The sequence below is a fragment of the Talpa europaea genome (assembly GCF_964194135.1).
Source record: "Talpa europaea genome assembly, chromosome: 11".
Classification (NCBI taxonomy): Eukaryota; Metazoa; Chordata; class Mammalia; order Eulipotyphla; family Talpidae; genus Talpa; species Talpa europaea.
Window position 1 is genome coordinate 29,841,750 of NC_140078.1, and position 17,196 is coordinate 29,858,945.

Genomic DNA, 17,196 nt, shown 5'->3' on the forward strand with positions numbered 1-17,196 from the left:
TTTGAAGTAAATGGGGGTCATGGAATGAATGCCAAGATGTTTATTCTAAAAGCCTCCTGTCTGATTTCCTAAGAAAAGTCACCCTTGCCCTTGAACTCCAGGCCTATGGATAGAGAAAATAATCAGGGTTTTGAACTTACAAATGGACTTGGAAACCTCAGTCTAAGGAAACCTCTAACCCACCCTGAAGGAAGACACAACCCAGACTCTCCTTGCCAAAGACCAAAGCCAATTCCTAATTCATGGCTCGTGGAACCCAAAGGGGTAACAAAAGGAGGGAATCAGAAATCAGGAATCAAGGGTTTCCTTGATGTTCTGCAGAAATAACACAAAGAGCCCCACTTTCTGAACCACTTATGCAAAATTAGCTCTCATCTACAAACTCAGACTCTGAGAGAAAGTGGACTCTGTCAAAAAGAAATAAGAATATGAGTGAGGTATCCTTAGTGTTAAAAGGGAATGATACTCTACTACTTAAGTATTTATTCAAACTGAGGATTCATGTGACCTTGACTCTGAAACTTCTCAACTTTTGAAGGAAAACTAGGGGTCAGAACATTAAGAAGGACCCTTTAGGATCAAAGGCAGCTTTATTTTGTTTCATTGTCTGATCTTTGTGGGCAACCCAAGGCTAAGAAAATATTGCTGTGGTTATTCCTAAGAATTCACCTTATTCCCCTGCCTGTAGTCTTCACCATTCTTCCTCAGTCTCTAAAATGCTTCCATTCTATTAAACCTCTTCCTGTGCAGTACCCACCACTATGGATTATAAGAAAAATGTATACTTCTTTCCCTGCTCTCAAGGAGATTTTAATTCTGGAGAGTAAGAATAATAGACATAAAATATTTTGAGACTAAGTGATGCTATTTATGGCTTAGTACCTACACCTGTTCTACCTGTGGCTTAGAACTTAAGCTTTAATACTCAAATATTAAACAGTTGAGTATATTGGTAATATTTCCCTTCTCCCAGAAAAAGAGGAGCAATCTCTATGGGTTAAGGAAAGCACCATAGTGTTAAGTAGAAGTAGGGGTGGTCATCTCTTGCCTCCCTATTCCCCCTATCCCCACCTCACACCAGACCAGATCTTCTGCTTGGAGAAGAAACACGGTGTGGTGCTAATGTTGGAACTCTGGTACCAGACTCTGATGCCCAAAAGACTGGTTCTACTATTTTGGAGGTGAATACTTTTCTGACCCTCTCTGTGACTCAGTTATCCCATCCACGAAATGGAGATAAAAATAATACCTGCCTGATAGAATTATTGTGACACTTAAATGAGTTAATACATGTAAAGTTCTTAAAACAGAAGCTCCAGGCAGCCAAAGAATATTGGCCGTGGTTTTACCTTCTAGTCCCATTATCTATAATGAGCCACTCAATAAGCCAAGTATGGGTACTCCTCCCTTAAAATGCCCTTTTCCTTTCTTTATATTCTTATTAACACCCCAAAGAAGATGGAGTAAGTGCTGGGCTGAAAATTCTTGGTTTGAGATCCAGGGCTACCAATGTATAATTACGTAACCTTAGAATATGACCCTCTTCAAAATGAGGAGTCTGGATTAAAGATACTCCAAGGAGATTTTGTGGTTTTGGTCCCTTTCCTCCATCCCATTTTATAATTTTAAGAACTCTCTGAACTGACAATACATTAATAATTGCCAGTGACATTAGCTATTTGCCAGCGACATCAGCTATTCACCAGTTACCAGATATTTTTCTAAGTACTGCATATATATACACACACACACATATATATATATGGAAAGTTATATATATGTGTGTGTGTGTATATATATATATATATATGTATATATATATATGGAAAATTATCATCACTTCATTAGTTTTTCTGCCAGACATCTTGAGAGTCCCAGGCCATGAGCCAGTACAGGTGAGCCAATAGATGGTCTGCCAGCTGGGCCTGACTATCTCCAAATGCCAACTCTGAGGCCCTCTCCACCGTGGCACTAGTTTATTGAAGCTTTGTAGGGCTCTCAGCTGGTTCACCTGGACCGCCCTTATATTTGGCCTCAGGAATCAGACGCATGTGGAAAGTCACTCCTGCTGCAAGACACAAGCATTCTATAGCAGATCAGCACTCCTAGCGGTGTTGCACAAAATTCCCAGTCATTCCCCACTATCTAAGGCATAGCCAAATTATCTCATTCTAACCTATACTCTGTTTCACTTTCCCACCTCTTGCTTCTGCTACCCTACAACCCCCAAGATTTCTTTTTCCTCTTTATCTTTTTCTGTGTTCTTTGATACTTAATCAGTTCCACTTCTTCATTGGAGACATCCCTACCTGCTCCAGCTAGCAATAACTCCCTCTTTCTTCTGCAGCTTCGGAGCATCATCATAGTTTGCATGTCTTATTTCTTTTCCCTCCATTATTTTTCTATGGGCACAATCTATTGTAACATGATCAAGGGCAAGAGCCACATATTTTAGCCATTGGACATTCTTGATTACTCAGCATTTGTATCTGTTAGGTTTCCTCCACATGTTTGAAGATCATTTTTCCTTAACACATCTGGTTTTGCCTTAAACACCTCAACTTTGAATTTTCAGCACTCTGCTTTTGTGTATGCTCTGGGTTTTGGAGGAAGAGACTAAGAAGAAGAAATAGAATCAATAGTTTAGTGATTCCCGTTGACAATTGGACCACATTCAAAAATCAAATGTTTGTGCTATGATAGATGGGATGGGACTAGATTTAAGTCTCACCACCAACACTGAGATTTATTGGTCTTCTTTTTGTGTTCCCCTTCTTTATTAAAGGAACTTGTGGATTATTTACGGGTTCATTCGCACAGCGCTACTTATGCCACATCCATGAGCTCACCCATAGCTGAGAACATCATCAGATCAATGAAATTAATCATGGGACTGGATGGAACCACAGAAGGTAAGAAGATCTGAAATGACATCACTGCCATGAATTCTTTTCCTAAACTTCTCTCTGTTTCCCTTCTAGCCCATTAATCTCCCCCCTCCTGAAATACACATCTTTGTCTTAATGCAGACCAATTTGTAAATCAATCCATGTGTTAATTATACTGGTACTGCTGTCAACACGCACACACACATGCACACACACCATAATGATTTACCTCAATATAATGAGCAAATTTGGATAATTTTTGAGAATAAGTTGTGTTAAATTTAAGCAGTGTTGGGTGTTTGTCCTTGGTTGGAATTGTCCCTTGTGTTTCTTGCAAACAGATCAATCGATTTAATAGTCTGTTTTTCTAAATTCTTTTGTTTTTTAATCATTATTATTTAGAGATGTAATATGAGGAAAACAGTATTGATGAGTTAATGTTTTATGAGAATAAGGTAAATTAATACATATACAATACCTAAAGTTATGTCTGAAAACAATTATGTAGCAAGCATTTTATGATTGTTTGCTACTGTTATTTGCTATTTTTCCTGAGTATTTAAAAGTATTTGGACTACTTCAAAGGGAAGTGCTGTAGGAAGAATTCTTATGTTGGAAGTGAGGTAAGACTGGATATCCTCCAAGATCATAGAATAGTTAAGATAAAATTAACCCTCAAAATATCAGTGACTTAACGGAATCAAGGCTTATTTCTTCCTTGCACCAAATCTAATTCAAATTAGACAACTCTCTATGCCTTTTCCTCCATGGAGGCAGTGACTCAGGCTGCTTCTAACGTGAGGTATGGCCACCTCATCACATGGTCAATTTTTTAAAAAGATTTACTTATTTATGCGTCCGAGAACTGGGGTACAGGACAGAGGTGTGGGGGGGTTGAAAGAATTAATCAGAGACAGAGTGGGGAGCAGAACAGGCAGATCTACTGAAATACACTGCTGAGGAGAGCAGCAGGCGAGACAGAAGAGATCTGCTGCGCCATGTGGGTTAGCTCCCTGTCCAGGGATCGAACTTGTGCTGCAGTGGCTGCAGATAGCTTCACAGTGCTGACACTTAACTTACCCTTGCACCACCAGGGAGGCCCATCAATATTTTAGAGAACAAGGTTATGACAGCCTGGAAGTCAGACCACCGTGCTTACCGTTGATTGGTCAAACTAGTCACATGGCCACACCCAAAATCTGGGGGCGGAGGGTAAATTAAGGAATATGTATATGAAAATGAATAAGCAGACATCTTTCAACCTTTTAAGCCTGAAGCTAGAAACAGAACTGTACCCATTTCCACCTGAGCTGTCCATTTATATGAAAAACAGGTCTTGAACCACCAGGTTCTCACAAAGCCATACTTATGATCTTCTTAAATGTCATACATTTGTTAATGGAAAACAATCATTTGAGACTTAAGCTAAAATGCAAGTGAAGTGAACTTATTTAACTCTGGTCCTACAATGTACATAATTAGCTTGTCTTATTTTAAAGACAAATAGCTAGGAAGAAAATTATGTCTCAATAAGTATCACTATTTTTTTAATCCCTCTACTAGGGAATCAGTTGGTTTATATTTCGTCAACTTTACAATAATTTTCTTCTTTCCTCTGAATTAGTTTATCACTTCATCACAGACAGAACTCACTCTGTTTATCTGATTGATCACAGTTGAAGATCTGCAGAAAAAATTACATTTAAAGAGTTTGTTCTTTGGTCATCCATCATCATTTTTCTTTCTGTGACATGGGAGTAATTTCCTTTGGTTCTGTCTTTGAACCTTCTAAGTAAAGAATGACTTGCATATTATTTTTAACCTTCTGATTAAAGTTTCTCACTTCATTCTTCTTGACATCATAAGCAAAAAAAGATTAAAAATTACAGAGGAGATGATGCCAACGGTCTATTTTCTTAGAGTCCACATAGAAAAATCATAGGGAAACTTAGGACAATTTCTTTTCAAAGGAATGAATAAAGGTAGGTAGTAGACAAGAACATTGACAGAATCATCAGCCAAGTTTCAGAGGGTTCTGCCTGACTGTCCTTTGAATTCAAAGGCACACAATGAATGATCCTGCTGGACTCATTTACAACAATGCCTGCTTTAAATAAAGGGACCAGGACTAGTTGGGAATATTTCACTCACTCACCCTGTCTGCTGAGATAGTCTGCCTCTTGGGGTAGAGTTGCCCAAAGCTCAAAGGGATGCACTGTGTCATGCCAGAGCTGCTAACAGGATCTGAGAAAGAGCGCCAGCTCTGAGCCTTCATCCTGGGCCCACTCCACTCTCACTGTGATTGCGGCCTTGAAAGGCTTTGTTTCTGGTCGAGTTTGGGGAGTGCTTGGCCAGATCTGTTCCTTGATGAATGTCTTCACTTTAATCTGCAATGCAAAGCCATACGCTTCAAAGAAAGGCAAGCTACAGGAACAAGGTCAGTGTTCCTTTGAAGCCAAGGTTCAAAGATGAAATAGCAGTCCCAGTGAAATGACAATGTTTCTGCACAGCCACCTTCTCTCTGCAGCAGGCTGCTCATGGAGTTAATGCACACGGGCTGAGGGGCTGCGGGTGTGCAGTCCACATGCACCAAGGTCCTTTTAATCTCCTGGCCTGTCACTCTGTGCAGCACAATGAGCTCAAAGTGGAGATTTGGTTTCTCTATCCTAATGGATATTGGGTGGTCCACCAGCCAAACCAATGCTGTAAGCCCCTTAAAGGCAAGAAATGTGTCTTGAATTAATGTGCTGTTCCTCTGAGTGTCAAACCCAGTGCTCAGCTTAATAAATATGTCATGACTCAACTTCCATCTTGCCCCCCTATTTGCATTTAGGTCAGTGTTTATGCTAAACAAGATCGAGGGGATGTTTACATCATAGAACTGGGAGCCACCGGGAATCAATTCCACACCAGTTGTGGTAGCAGAAGTGGTCTCGCAGGAATTGGGGGCCCTCAGTGATTGGCATCGATTCTGAAAAGCTCAGGAATATAGTAGATCAGTCATTTTCTTCATTTAGATGAGGCGCAAGCAGTCACAGAAGGGTGCACCCCAAATGATGCTAATGACTCCCCTAAAGAAAACAGTGTCAATGGTTGTCTTGCTGTTATTTATTTATGTATTTGATGCATAGTTTTCAATGAATCAACCAGTATTCTCCTTGAGCGCCTGGTCTTGACTCTGCCTCCCCACCCTCCCTTTCCCCAACTCTGGGAACCGTTCACTTCACAGAGAAAGCAGAGTTTGCACTGTATGGATGACGAAGGGTGTGCACCTATGCCTAGATGCATGGGGTCCAGCCCCCAAGTTGCCATTCACTCCATGATTGGCAAGTTGTTGACCTTATCTTAGCCTCAGCCCTTTCATTGTAAACTGGGGTGTCAGAATGTAATAAAATCATGAACTTAGCACAATGCTTGATGCATAAAAACACTTAATAAAGTCACTGTTATTTTTAACTCATCTGCTGTCTTCCCCTCCTTTTCCAAATTTTCCAATAGCTTTAAGCCATCCTGGATTTCTCCCTGATAGACATCACACCTTCTCCATCAGCAAATCCCACAGTGCTTCCTCTGAACATCTTCAGAATCTGGCCGCTGCTCACCAGTTTCGCCTTTACCACTATTAGCTCTCACTTGGATTATTGAAGTAACCTTCTCAAAACTCTTGTCACTTCTGCCCTTGCCTTTTTCTGACTTGTTCTCTACACCAAAGTCAAAATCCTCTTTTACAAACACTCAGAACACCTGTCCACTGGGAACTTTATACTGCTTCCCAAGATGCCAGGTATAAAATCTAGACTGTGTCCTAGAAGGTTTTACATTGTAAATTCCTCCATTTTCATCACTGTTCCTCTTGCTTTGTTCACTCCAAGCAGCTGGAGTCCCTGCTTTTCCTAGAACGCAGAAAGGACCTCCTGCAGAAAGGTCTTTGCACTTGTTACCTCTCTTGGACAGCATTATGTTCAAATATCTGCATGGTCTACACTCATTTTCCTTGCATCTTTATTCAGAATTATTAGAGGAATAACCCTATCTTAGATCACACACTCTCTGCCTCTTCCCTCTAATACTCCTTACTTTGTTTTAGCCTTCAGAACATTTGCAACATTAAGTAAGTATTCGCATAATATTTTCCCTTACTAGATATAATCTCCAGGAGAACAAACACCTTGTCTATTTTATTGATTACACTGAAAGAAGTGTCTCACAATAATGGGTGCTCAACAACTATTTATTGAAAGATAGAATCCTTCTCCCTTCTCCTCCTAGCTCAGCAAATAAACATCTGCTATCTCCTTCACATCTCTGCCCTTGATTTTCTCTCTTCTCACCTCCTAAAAGCATTAGTTCCCTTTTCTCAACATGAACTTGTTCATTTCCTTCATCCTAAAACACCTCTCCTCACTCCTTTTTCCTCTTCAAGCAGATACCAAGCTTCTTCCCGTCCAGTGCTGCAAATCTTCTCAAAAGAGTGGCTTTTTCTGTTCACTGGCCCCTTCTTCTTCTCCATCAGTGTTCAAGTAGCTCCAGTCTGTCCTTTGTACCTGCACTTGAACTCTGCTCCCTCAAAGGTCATCTCTCTCTACCTACTCAGCTGGCTCTTCTCCAGTTGGATTTGACTGAACGCTCTACCTCACTCTCTTTCTTTGAAAATAGTTTTCCCTTAGTTTGAAGATGCTCTTCTTTTTTCATTTTTCTGATTGTTTTTCCCTCTTTTACTTGCTGTCTTCCCCTGACTGCATTTGCCAGTATGCCATCCTCTCTTCACTCTTTCCCACTGTGTATTAACACCACCACCACCATTTTCTGGTCCTTCATGTGCAACCTTGCTTCTTGAATTAGAACATGCATCACAGTTCCTCTCAGAGATGAGTAAAATATATTGCTGACCCCACTTCTAGAATTTCTCATCAGAAATACTTGTTGCATTTTTTATAACTCCCGGCTAATGCTGATGACGCTGCCTAGGAACCACACTTTGAGAATCACTGATGTTTAATGACCTCATAGACATCATGTCCCTCCCCTTAGGTCTTAATGGATACTGGATTTTTTATGGGTAGAAACCCTGGTCTTCAGATCACCAACAGTCAGCCCAGTGTTTGACATATAGTAACCTTCCAATACATATTTTCTAGACCGAAGTAAAAAGAAATGTGCTAAGCCCTAAGTGCATTTGCCGTGATACAGATGCTGATAAAATATCTGTTATGGATCATGTTGTCATCAAAAGACTCGAGCAGAATCTCTTGAATACTTAACATCCAGTGACTCGCTCCCTAAAATCGGCCTCTTTCTTAGAAGTCTGGCCTATGTCCATGTCTAACTTTGTTCATTACATTTATATGCTAATTATGTCATTGATGTCTGAAAAAGTTGCCCACATGTCCCCAATCTTTCAAATGAAACATGAAGCGATGAGAGTGCCTGATGAGAGGGAGAAAACAGCTACACGTCATTATCTAGTACTTCTCAAAATACGATCCCTCCACCAGAAGCAGCAGCAATCACCAGGGAGCTTATGAGAAGTGCAGCAAGCATTTCTGAATCAGACGCCCTGGGAGTGTGACCAGCAATCTGTTTTCATCATTCTTCTGGGTGATTTTGATACAGGCTCAAGTTTAAGAAGCTCGTCTCTTTGTACAGAAACAGGTGAGAGTACTTGTGCAGAGGGAAAGCAAAGAGAACAGAGGGTGAAATTTTGGCTAATGCAGACAGGGATGTAGAATCTAGCAGAAAAGGAAGAGGAAGAACAGACAGAAGCAGAAGATCTGAAAAAGAAAAGCTAACACATTAAGATCTATTTTTTTAAATCCCTATGATTTATCAACCCTATGCACTCAGTTACATCAAATATATTATCTGTTCCTCCTCAAGGCCTGGGACCACTTGATAAAAGTAATAGCAAAGAACTTTGTGCCCTCCTGAAGCACATGTTCTTCACAGTGGGCTCTCCCTTAAACCTATACTTTGATGTAACTTTTTGAACCACATCAAGTCATTAAGAGTTTCTGGTCTGGACATCAATTATATTATTTGATTGGATAGTAGCCATCTGGCAGAGACACTGCCGTTTATTTCTCTTGTAACTCATGTCTCTTGGGATGGACAAGGAACCTCAGTGCATCTTTAATAGATGGAAACAATTTGGTGAGAAAGGAGATCCCTAAGGGGCAACACAGCTAAGTTTATATTGTGATAAATCAAGTTTAATACATCACAAGATATTTCATACTCATAACTTGGAAAGAATGTTTTTTCCCCCTATATTCATGTATGGTCTGCCTGACTTTCCATTATAATTATACCTTCTTATTAGCTACTTATTTTTCCCCAATAATGGTTACAATTTGATGACACAGTTGTGGAAATGATCTTGGCACTTTTCTAAAGGAAAAGTGTCAACTGGACCTGATGTATCTATTGACTATCTGACAGGTTCTTGTTACACTTTCCATTTCACATCTGGAAGAAATAGCAACTATGAATCTTATCAAGCACTTACCACTTACTTTCCTCACTTTTTAGATCTGCAGTCCTATTTATTTGAAGAACTAATATATTAGATTTCTGTGTAACCTCATTTAGTTACAAACTTAACCTGAGCCAGGAATAGATTAGGAACATTTCTAGCTATAATTAATGGGCCAGTACTTGAATTTGGACCACTCCATTGGCTAGCTCATTTCTTATTTCACCAAAACGAACCTAGGGAAAATAGTATACGTGATTTAATCAACCTTCACCCTGCTGCTAATTCAGTACTAGGATGGTAAGATAATCACCAACTTTCTGAATCACAAAAATCTCTTTTTACTATTCTATTTGTTTATAATTAATTGCACGGCCAGTAGTGTTTCCCTGAACAAGTAGTAAGTTCAGGAAAACAGTAGTGGGAATTTACTTACAAGCCAAAAATAAACAGAGTTCCAATTCCTAATGTTTACATTGAATTCTAGTAGAATACACCTTCATTGTTGCTCATAAAAACTCCTATAGGGCCTCCCCTGGTGGCCCAGCGGTTGAGTGCTGGGCTGAGAAGCTGCCCGCAGCCTCTGAAGCGCCGGTCCAATCCCCAGCCACTGGTGAGGTTCCCACCTGGCACGACAGAGCTCTCCTGCCACGCCCGCTGCTCCTCTCAGCAATATATTTAGTCATTCTGCCTGTTCTGTTCCCCACTCTGGCTCTGGTGAATTCTCTCACTCTCCTGCGCTTCTAAGTGTACCCAGTGCTTGTATAAATAAGTCTTAAACAAAACAAAACAAAAAAACAAAAAAAACCCTCCTATATTAAAATAATAAAATTAAGCAAAATAGTTCCCTCTTTGTCCTTAAAGAAAAGGAGTTTCTGCTCAACGAAATAAGCCAGAAAGAAAAAGAAAAATACCGGATGGTCTTACTCATAACAGGAATCTAGAAAACCTAAATAAGGGACCAGGAAAAAGAATAACTATAAGAAAAAAAAATCAAAATCAACAAACAACTATGAACCAGAGGCACACTTGGGGGGGGGGGGAAGGAGGGATTGGGGTCAAAATCAGGGGGCTGCAATTGTATGGGGAATATGAAAATAAAAAAAAATTAAAAAAATAAAAGGAGCATTAAATAATAAAATTGTAAAATAATATTAAAAGAAAAAGAAATGGAGTTTCTGGGTGTCAGAGAGTGTATGTTTCTTATTATATAGGTAAAGAAAAACTAAATGTGAAATTAAAATGAAATAATGAATTGTGTTTTTCCTAGAAATATAATAAACAAGATTCTCAAAAGTGCAGGAATTTGACAGGGTAAAATGACAATGGGATATTTTATCTTTTTAATTTCATATGTTTCCAAAATATAAAATGTATGGATTATTGCTACCAAAAACAAACAACCCCCACCAAAAAAGAATATACAGATAGTCACAGTATTACCAGTATCCTTCCTTCATCATTTTATATACTATCAATCAGACTTAGATATTATCCAGATAATTCCCTCAATCTCTCAATCTCTATGAAAAAAAAAAAAAACTCCAGTTTTTCTCTGTAGAAAAAACTGAACAAGCCTATAAAAATGGGGAAACCCAGGTTTTGATGAACTTAAGAAGACCAATAGGAGAAGGATAGTGAATCTGGATGAACAAGTCAGAGCTAAGCACTCCCAGACTAGTGTCAGTACAAGGAATTCTTGCTCAAGCTGTTTCCTTTGTCCTTTAGAAAGTCAAAACAGAATGGCCTGAGCCTGAGGAGGAAGTATTAAATAGACACACTCCCCAACAGAGGGCCTCCTCGCACTAAATCTTTCTGAGGTTTTATTTCTTGCCTGACTTGGGGAGCAGCAGAGCATTCTATCTGTGGAGCTGTTACCTCAGCTCTGGGTTCTGATTTCACATCACTGCTGCCTCTGGCAGGGTCAAGGAGGAAGGCCCTCAGCTAATGAGATTGCTCTTCTTTTTTTCCTTTGCATTTTGACCTGTATGACGAAGGCTCCCCCTGAATTAAGGAGATGCCTCTTTTAAATTCACGGTTGATTATATTATGGGGTCATTATTTTGTGGGGATGTTATCTGTTCTAAAATTAAAATTCTGTTTTTACATTGCAAAATCCCTGGTTCTATTCACTGAGGACATCCAAGGGGTAAAAGATGACTGTGGTTTCGTTGGGAAAAAGGAATAAGCAATGGAAAATAGGGCACTTACTTTGTTAATTGAAGACATTCAAATCATGTTAAAAGCACAGATAATTCAAAACCTATCCCTGATAAAATTTGTCTTTGCACCGCACAAAGAGAAATCTCTACCCAAAAAAAGAAAGAAAGAAAATACTCAGGGCTTCTCTGATTTTCCAGAAGCTTGCTACCTTCCCTCATTTTTGATCCCTAGATTACCACATAGGCCTTCCTTGCTCCTGACCTCAGACATGAATGCCCTTGTGTTTTTGCCTGCTCATGTCTCAGAACATGCTCTGAACCCAAATTTGTGGTCTAGATGAAATCTAGATGAAATCTAGAACAGCTTGGAATGGGGGGTCATGCTAGAGCTACACTTCTAGCTCCTGATACCGACTCTGAGGGCCCTTCCTTAATCCTCCTTTCTTTTTCTTTTTTAGAAAAGATTTATTTATTTATTTATTTATTTATGCATACAAGAGCTGGGGTGCAGGCCAGAAATGTGGGGGGTGAAATGATTTACCAGAGACAGAGTGGGGAGCAGAACAGGCAGATTAACTGAAATACACTACTGAGGGGAGCAGCGGGTGAGTCAGGAGAGGTCTGCCTTGCCATGTGCGTAGCTCCCTGGCAGGGGATCAAACTGGTGATGCAGAGGCGAGATAGCCTCACAGTACTTTGTTTAATCCCTTGCGCCACCAGGGAGGCCCCTTATTCCTCCTTTCTAAAATGTCAAACTGTTCCTGTGGGTTACTCTGCATCATTTTTCTTCATAGCACTTATCAGCTAGAATTATGTACTTGCTTCCTTGATTTTTGTCTGTCTCCTCCAAGAAAATACAAGTAATGTGAGAACTGGGACAGTGCCTCCAATCTAAAGGAGTAAATGTTAGCTGAAGGAATAACTCGATTCTGTGCAAGCTTTGGAGTATTCTATCAACAATTCACCAGGCATCTATCCCTACCTTATGCATGCTCTTGGTATTTTGTTTATCTGTCAGCAACCACTATACCCTTTCTTTATGTCTTGAATGCTTGTTCCAATGTCTAAACCCTGTCTCAGTGATGTAGTCCGAAAATAATCCTTCCCTCCTCCAACTCATGCAATTTTTTTTGTTTCTGTTATTCACATACCCAAAAGCCAATCCTTCAAACAACCAGTGATTATTTAACTAATTGTGCTTTACACATCAAATATGTAAATGAATGAATATTGAATATTAGATTTAGGATTTAGTACATTTCCTGGACAAGGCTTAGAACTAATGATGATTTAAAAACTATTACTTTATTGTTTCTGTGAAGGTTACCTATGTAATTAGGTTGGTTCAAATATTAGAGTTGTAATCACGTCCTTGGTGGGTACATGGGTGTTTCAAAATCTAGAGTTCCTTCTATTCTTTTGATAAATGAATGGTTTTTCATTACATATACTATGGTTTTGTCTAGACAACATCTAATATAGAAGTGAGTAAGCTGGATAATTCATGTCAATATACCCAAATAGCAAAAGTAAAAATTTAGTTTTTCCTTTAATTATCCAGGCAATTAGCTGAATCCCTCACTTAAGGTTTCCTATGGAGACACCATCCAAAGCTCAAAAGTGCATTTGACTTTTTATACACAGTAATCAGCAAGGACTGGCCACCACCTAATCCCCTTTGTCCGAGTTGAAGTACATTTCTAAAATAAAGGAGGGTAAGTTTTCAAGCATCCAAAATGACATTTTCCACTGAGAATGCTGGAGGGAACGTCTTCCTTCTCCTCCCCCATCTTAATGATGATTTGCACTTAGGATCTTTTTCAATCAAGAAATTTCGTGTTTTCATGGCATTAATTGGCAACTAGTAATGAAAGGTTGACAAACTAAAACTCCTGCAGAAAAATTAATTTCCCTTTACACTAAACAGCCAATGAAAATTAGAAGGTCATTAAGATTTTAAATTCTTGAATTTTTTTCCATGGTATCCGTTCTTTAGAAAGCCAGTATCAGCTAAGGTTAATTAATTGTTGTTGTTTTTTTTTTTTTAAATAGAGGCATGTTTTATTTATTTGTTTGTTTGTTCATTTTGTTTATACATGCACTGGGTACAGTCAGAAGCGCGGGAGGGTGAGAGAATTCACCAGAGCCAGAGCGGGGAGCAGAGCAGGCAGAAGGACCAAAGTACACTGCTGAGGGGAGCAGCGGGCAGCAGGAGAGGTCTGCGCGCCATGTGGGACCCTCCTCCAGTGGCCAGGGAGCAGCCGGGGATCGAACCAGTGCCGCAGAGGTCGCTGGCAGCTTCGCAACCCAGCGCTCAACCGCTGCGCCACCGGGGAGGCCCAGGTTAATTAATTGTTATAGCAGACATATTCCCATGTATCAGTAGCTTAATACAATAAAAAGTTATTTTTTGTTCATATAAAGTCCAGAATGGCTATACCTGTTATACAGGTAATTCTTTACCAGGAACCCAGCCTCCTCCCATCTTGTGGCTCCTCTAGGCTGAGTTTTAACATATGGCTTCCAAAGTTGCCACTGGAAAGGTAAGAAAAATGGAAGATGATGAGTGAGATGCTTTCATGGGCCAGACCTGGAGAGACACATTTAATTTAATGTACTGGCTGTGCCTCAAATCACATGGCCTTGCCTAACCTAAAAATGACCTAGCATTAATTGTCTGTCTGGGGTAGGGAAATAGGTTCTTCACTGAATAGCTAGCCAGTCTTTGTCATAGTTCTTGAGCCCAGAACATGCTTTCCTCAGACTTTCTGATGGATGTGTATTGTAAAGACATTAAATATTTTAGAGAGTTATTAATTTAGTAAATAAACTCTTGACCTGGAAAGGAATAAAAGCAACTAAGAACAAAAGAAAAACAAAGTCCAAAGGACAGGAGATGAATTGATTTTCCTTTTATGGGGAATCTCTGGGCTTCCAATCTGACTTTAACTGCAACCACTTCTGTTTCTTTTTCACAGAACCTGGTCCCAGACCATAGCAGGTATTGAGATTATTATCATTATCATGTTGCTAGTTTCCTCAATGCTATGCACTTTCTGAAAGGCAGAAAATGAACCCTGGGCATAAAACTTCCCAGAAGAAATTAAAATGACATGAAATTGAAACAATTCTGGAAGTCAGGCCAGAACAAAGGGGAGTGTATATTTTGGAAATAGTAACACACACTCAGAAATTCCAAATCTTTCTGTGACTATTCTTGCTGAAATGTGCTCTTCACCCAGAGTTAGAGAGAGGAAGAGACAGTGATGACACAGAAAATTATAAATTGAATCACGATCAGAACATTATAAATGTCAATTTAAAAACATGGACATTTATACTAGTTATCTGAATCATCCCCTTCTCTCTCACACAATCATTCTTTGGTCCTTCCAGGACTAGGGACAAAAAAGAAAGCTAAAAGACTTGAACAGGGATTAAATCTCTAATGTATTCATCACATCAACATCCACTTCTTGACTAGTCAAGCTAAGCAGTCACACGAGAAGACTGAATTCTGAGCCCAGGAAGAGAAATAAAGGTAGAAAACTCATATCAAGATGGATTTCATTTGAAAATATGAACCTGCTCAATATAATTTTACATGTTTCACATACTTTAGGAAGCACTGCAAGCTGGATGCTTCTGTTATGTTCATGTGGGCAAGTTCACACAAGACAATTCATTTTGTACCATATCTAGGATTTTAAAAAAATTAAAGGCTTACATTTCCATTTTTAATTCAAATAGTAGGAGTTGAATTAAATGCAAGATCTTTCACTGCTGTTTCAACAAGTAGTATATGAACCTCAATCATTTTTTTCCTCTTTATCCTCTGGAGAGAAAAACTGAAACCTAAAAAAGGGAAAAAGTGAAACCTAAAATATTATGCATTCACACTGAAAAATACAAGCATGCCTCTTTTTAAAATTATTTTATATGGATTATTTCATCCATCCTGATCATTTGTGAAATTTTTTCATGAGATTGGCAGGTGGGGGATTGACCCTGCATCTCACCCAAAATGGACTTGGAGAAAGTGGCACCAGTGCCTTCCAGGTGTGACCTTGGACCTTTGCTCTGGTCCTTGGAAAAGGGCACACATATTTTTACACTTGAGTTTGATAGGTCTGAAAAAACGGGAGTGACTAGCCGTGAAGATTTAGAGTTTGAAGGGTGGAAAGAAAGGAGTACATTGGGTGACATCAATTAGCTCTCGAGAGTGCAATTTTCTCACTTTCCTACTGTTTATATTTGACATGAGATACGTTCACCCACTTCTCTCATAAGACGTTGCTGTTCTTTTGTGCATGCTGTTTGGGGGCTGCAGACTATACTTCCCCATCTCTATCATCAAGCTCATTCTGTGACTGTTCTTGCTGAAATGTGCTCTTCACCCAGAGTTAAAGAGAGGAAGAGATAGTGAAAACCAGAGAGGACTGTGATTGGGACATTGTAACTATGATAATCAGACACAGCATTTTAAAAGAACTTCTCATATTTCTCAGCATCTACCTCCGTAGAGAGTTCAGTGAATACAAATTGACTTTCTACGATTTCTTTTCTCCTTTCAAACCCAGCAACCAACATATTGTTAGCTCAATCCCTCTGAAGTCCCTCAATGAATGCAAAAGGAGTCTATAGAAAATTCCACCCGAAATGCATCATTCTGAGGGTGCTGGCATTTGAAGACCCTTGGCATTGTTGAGGAAGGAACGAGCTGCTGCTTCCTAAATATATTTGCCACTTGGTTACCAGCTGGGGATGCAGAGAGAGGCAGAAAAAGAGACAGGGCACGGAGAGTTGCGTTTTCTAAATGGTTTCAGGCCACTGGCATTTCAGCAATAGCTAACACAAAACAGATGGCGGTGCTACGCTCCGCTGGCTTTCAACTGAGAGGCTGCTCAGCCCATGATTAATCACCTGTGCTGGGGGGTAAAAAAGTTCTACCTGGTTTTTTTTGTGTGTGTGGGCCTAAGGTTAGGATTAGAAAGCAAGGTGACAGCCTTGCCTCTCTACTTTGTAGCCACGTGTGTGCGTTTAGAACAACTTGCTTTTCTCCACCAATCACAGTCAGCCAACAACCCAAACTCCATCTAAGAGGGGGAGCTCGCCTGGTTCTGCAGAAACAGCTCTAAAAATATTCCACAACCTCCTGTCCTTTCATTTATTACTTCACCTTAAGAGTTGGCCAAGGGCAGAATTTTATGGCAGCTCAGTAAATTCTACACTTGCTCTGAGGTTTTCCAAAATTTCCCCAGCGACAGAGTAAAAAGAAATGCTTGTCTTTTCGATGGTACTGGGGCAAAGGATAACGTGGCCACATCCTTCCACCCACCCTACAAATAAGATATCCTTTTACACCAGGAGTCCTACAGAAGCTTCCTTTTCCTCGGTGTGGGTGAACTCTGAGATGTGGGGTGTGGGGGGTGTGATGTAACACATACCGAATTCCATGTTGCTTCTATACAATTGGAGAAGGAAAAAAAAGGCGATTCCAGCTGTAGCATCTCCAAGAGTGAAGAGGCATGCTGTCATATATTGATCTTTGTTTTTCCCATCATGAGGTCATTTATAGATAAGCAACAAAAACCCCAAGGGTCATACCCCAACCTCAGTCTTGTCTGGAGAAGTTTGTGGAGAAACCAGCTACCCACCGGCCACAGCTGGGGAG

General features: G+C 39.8%; 1 protein-coding gene across 1 annotated transcript in view; it reads left to right on the forward strand.

The window, feature by feature from the left end:
* The window catches only part of SPTLC3 (serine palmitoyltransferase long chain base subunit 3), a gene marked incomplete at both ends in the record, with an annotated part of 127,553 nt that overhangs the window by 91,875 nt on the left and 18,482 nt on the right, over positions 1-17,196 (forward strand). The window contains one exon of the mRNA XM_084248068.1: positions 2,786-2,912. Within this exon, the coding sequence (XP_084104194.1) occupies positions 2,786-2,912 (127 nt within the window). The remainder of the gene's footprint in view (positions 1-2,785; positions 2,913-17,196) is intronic.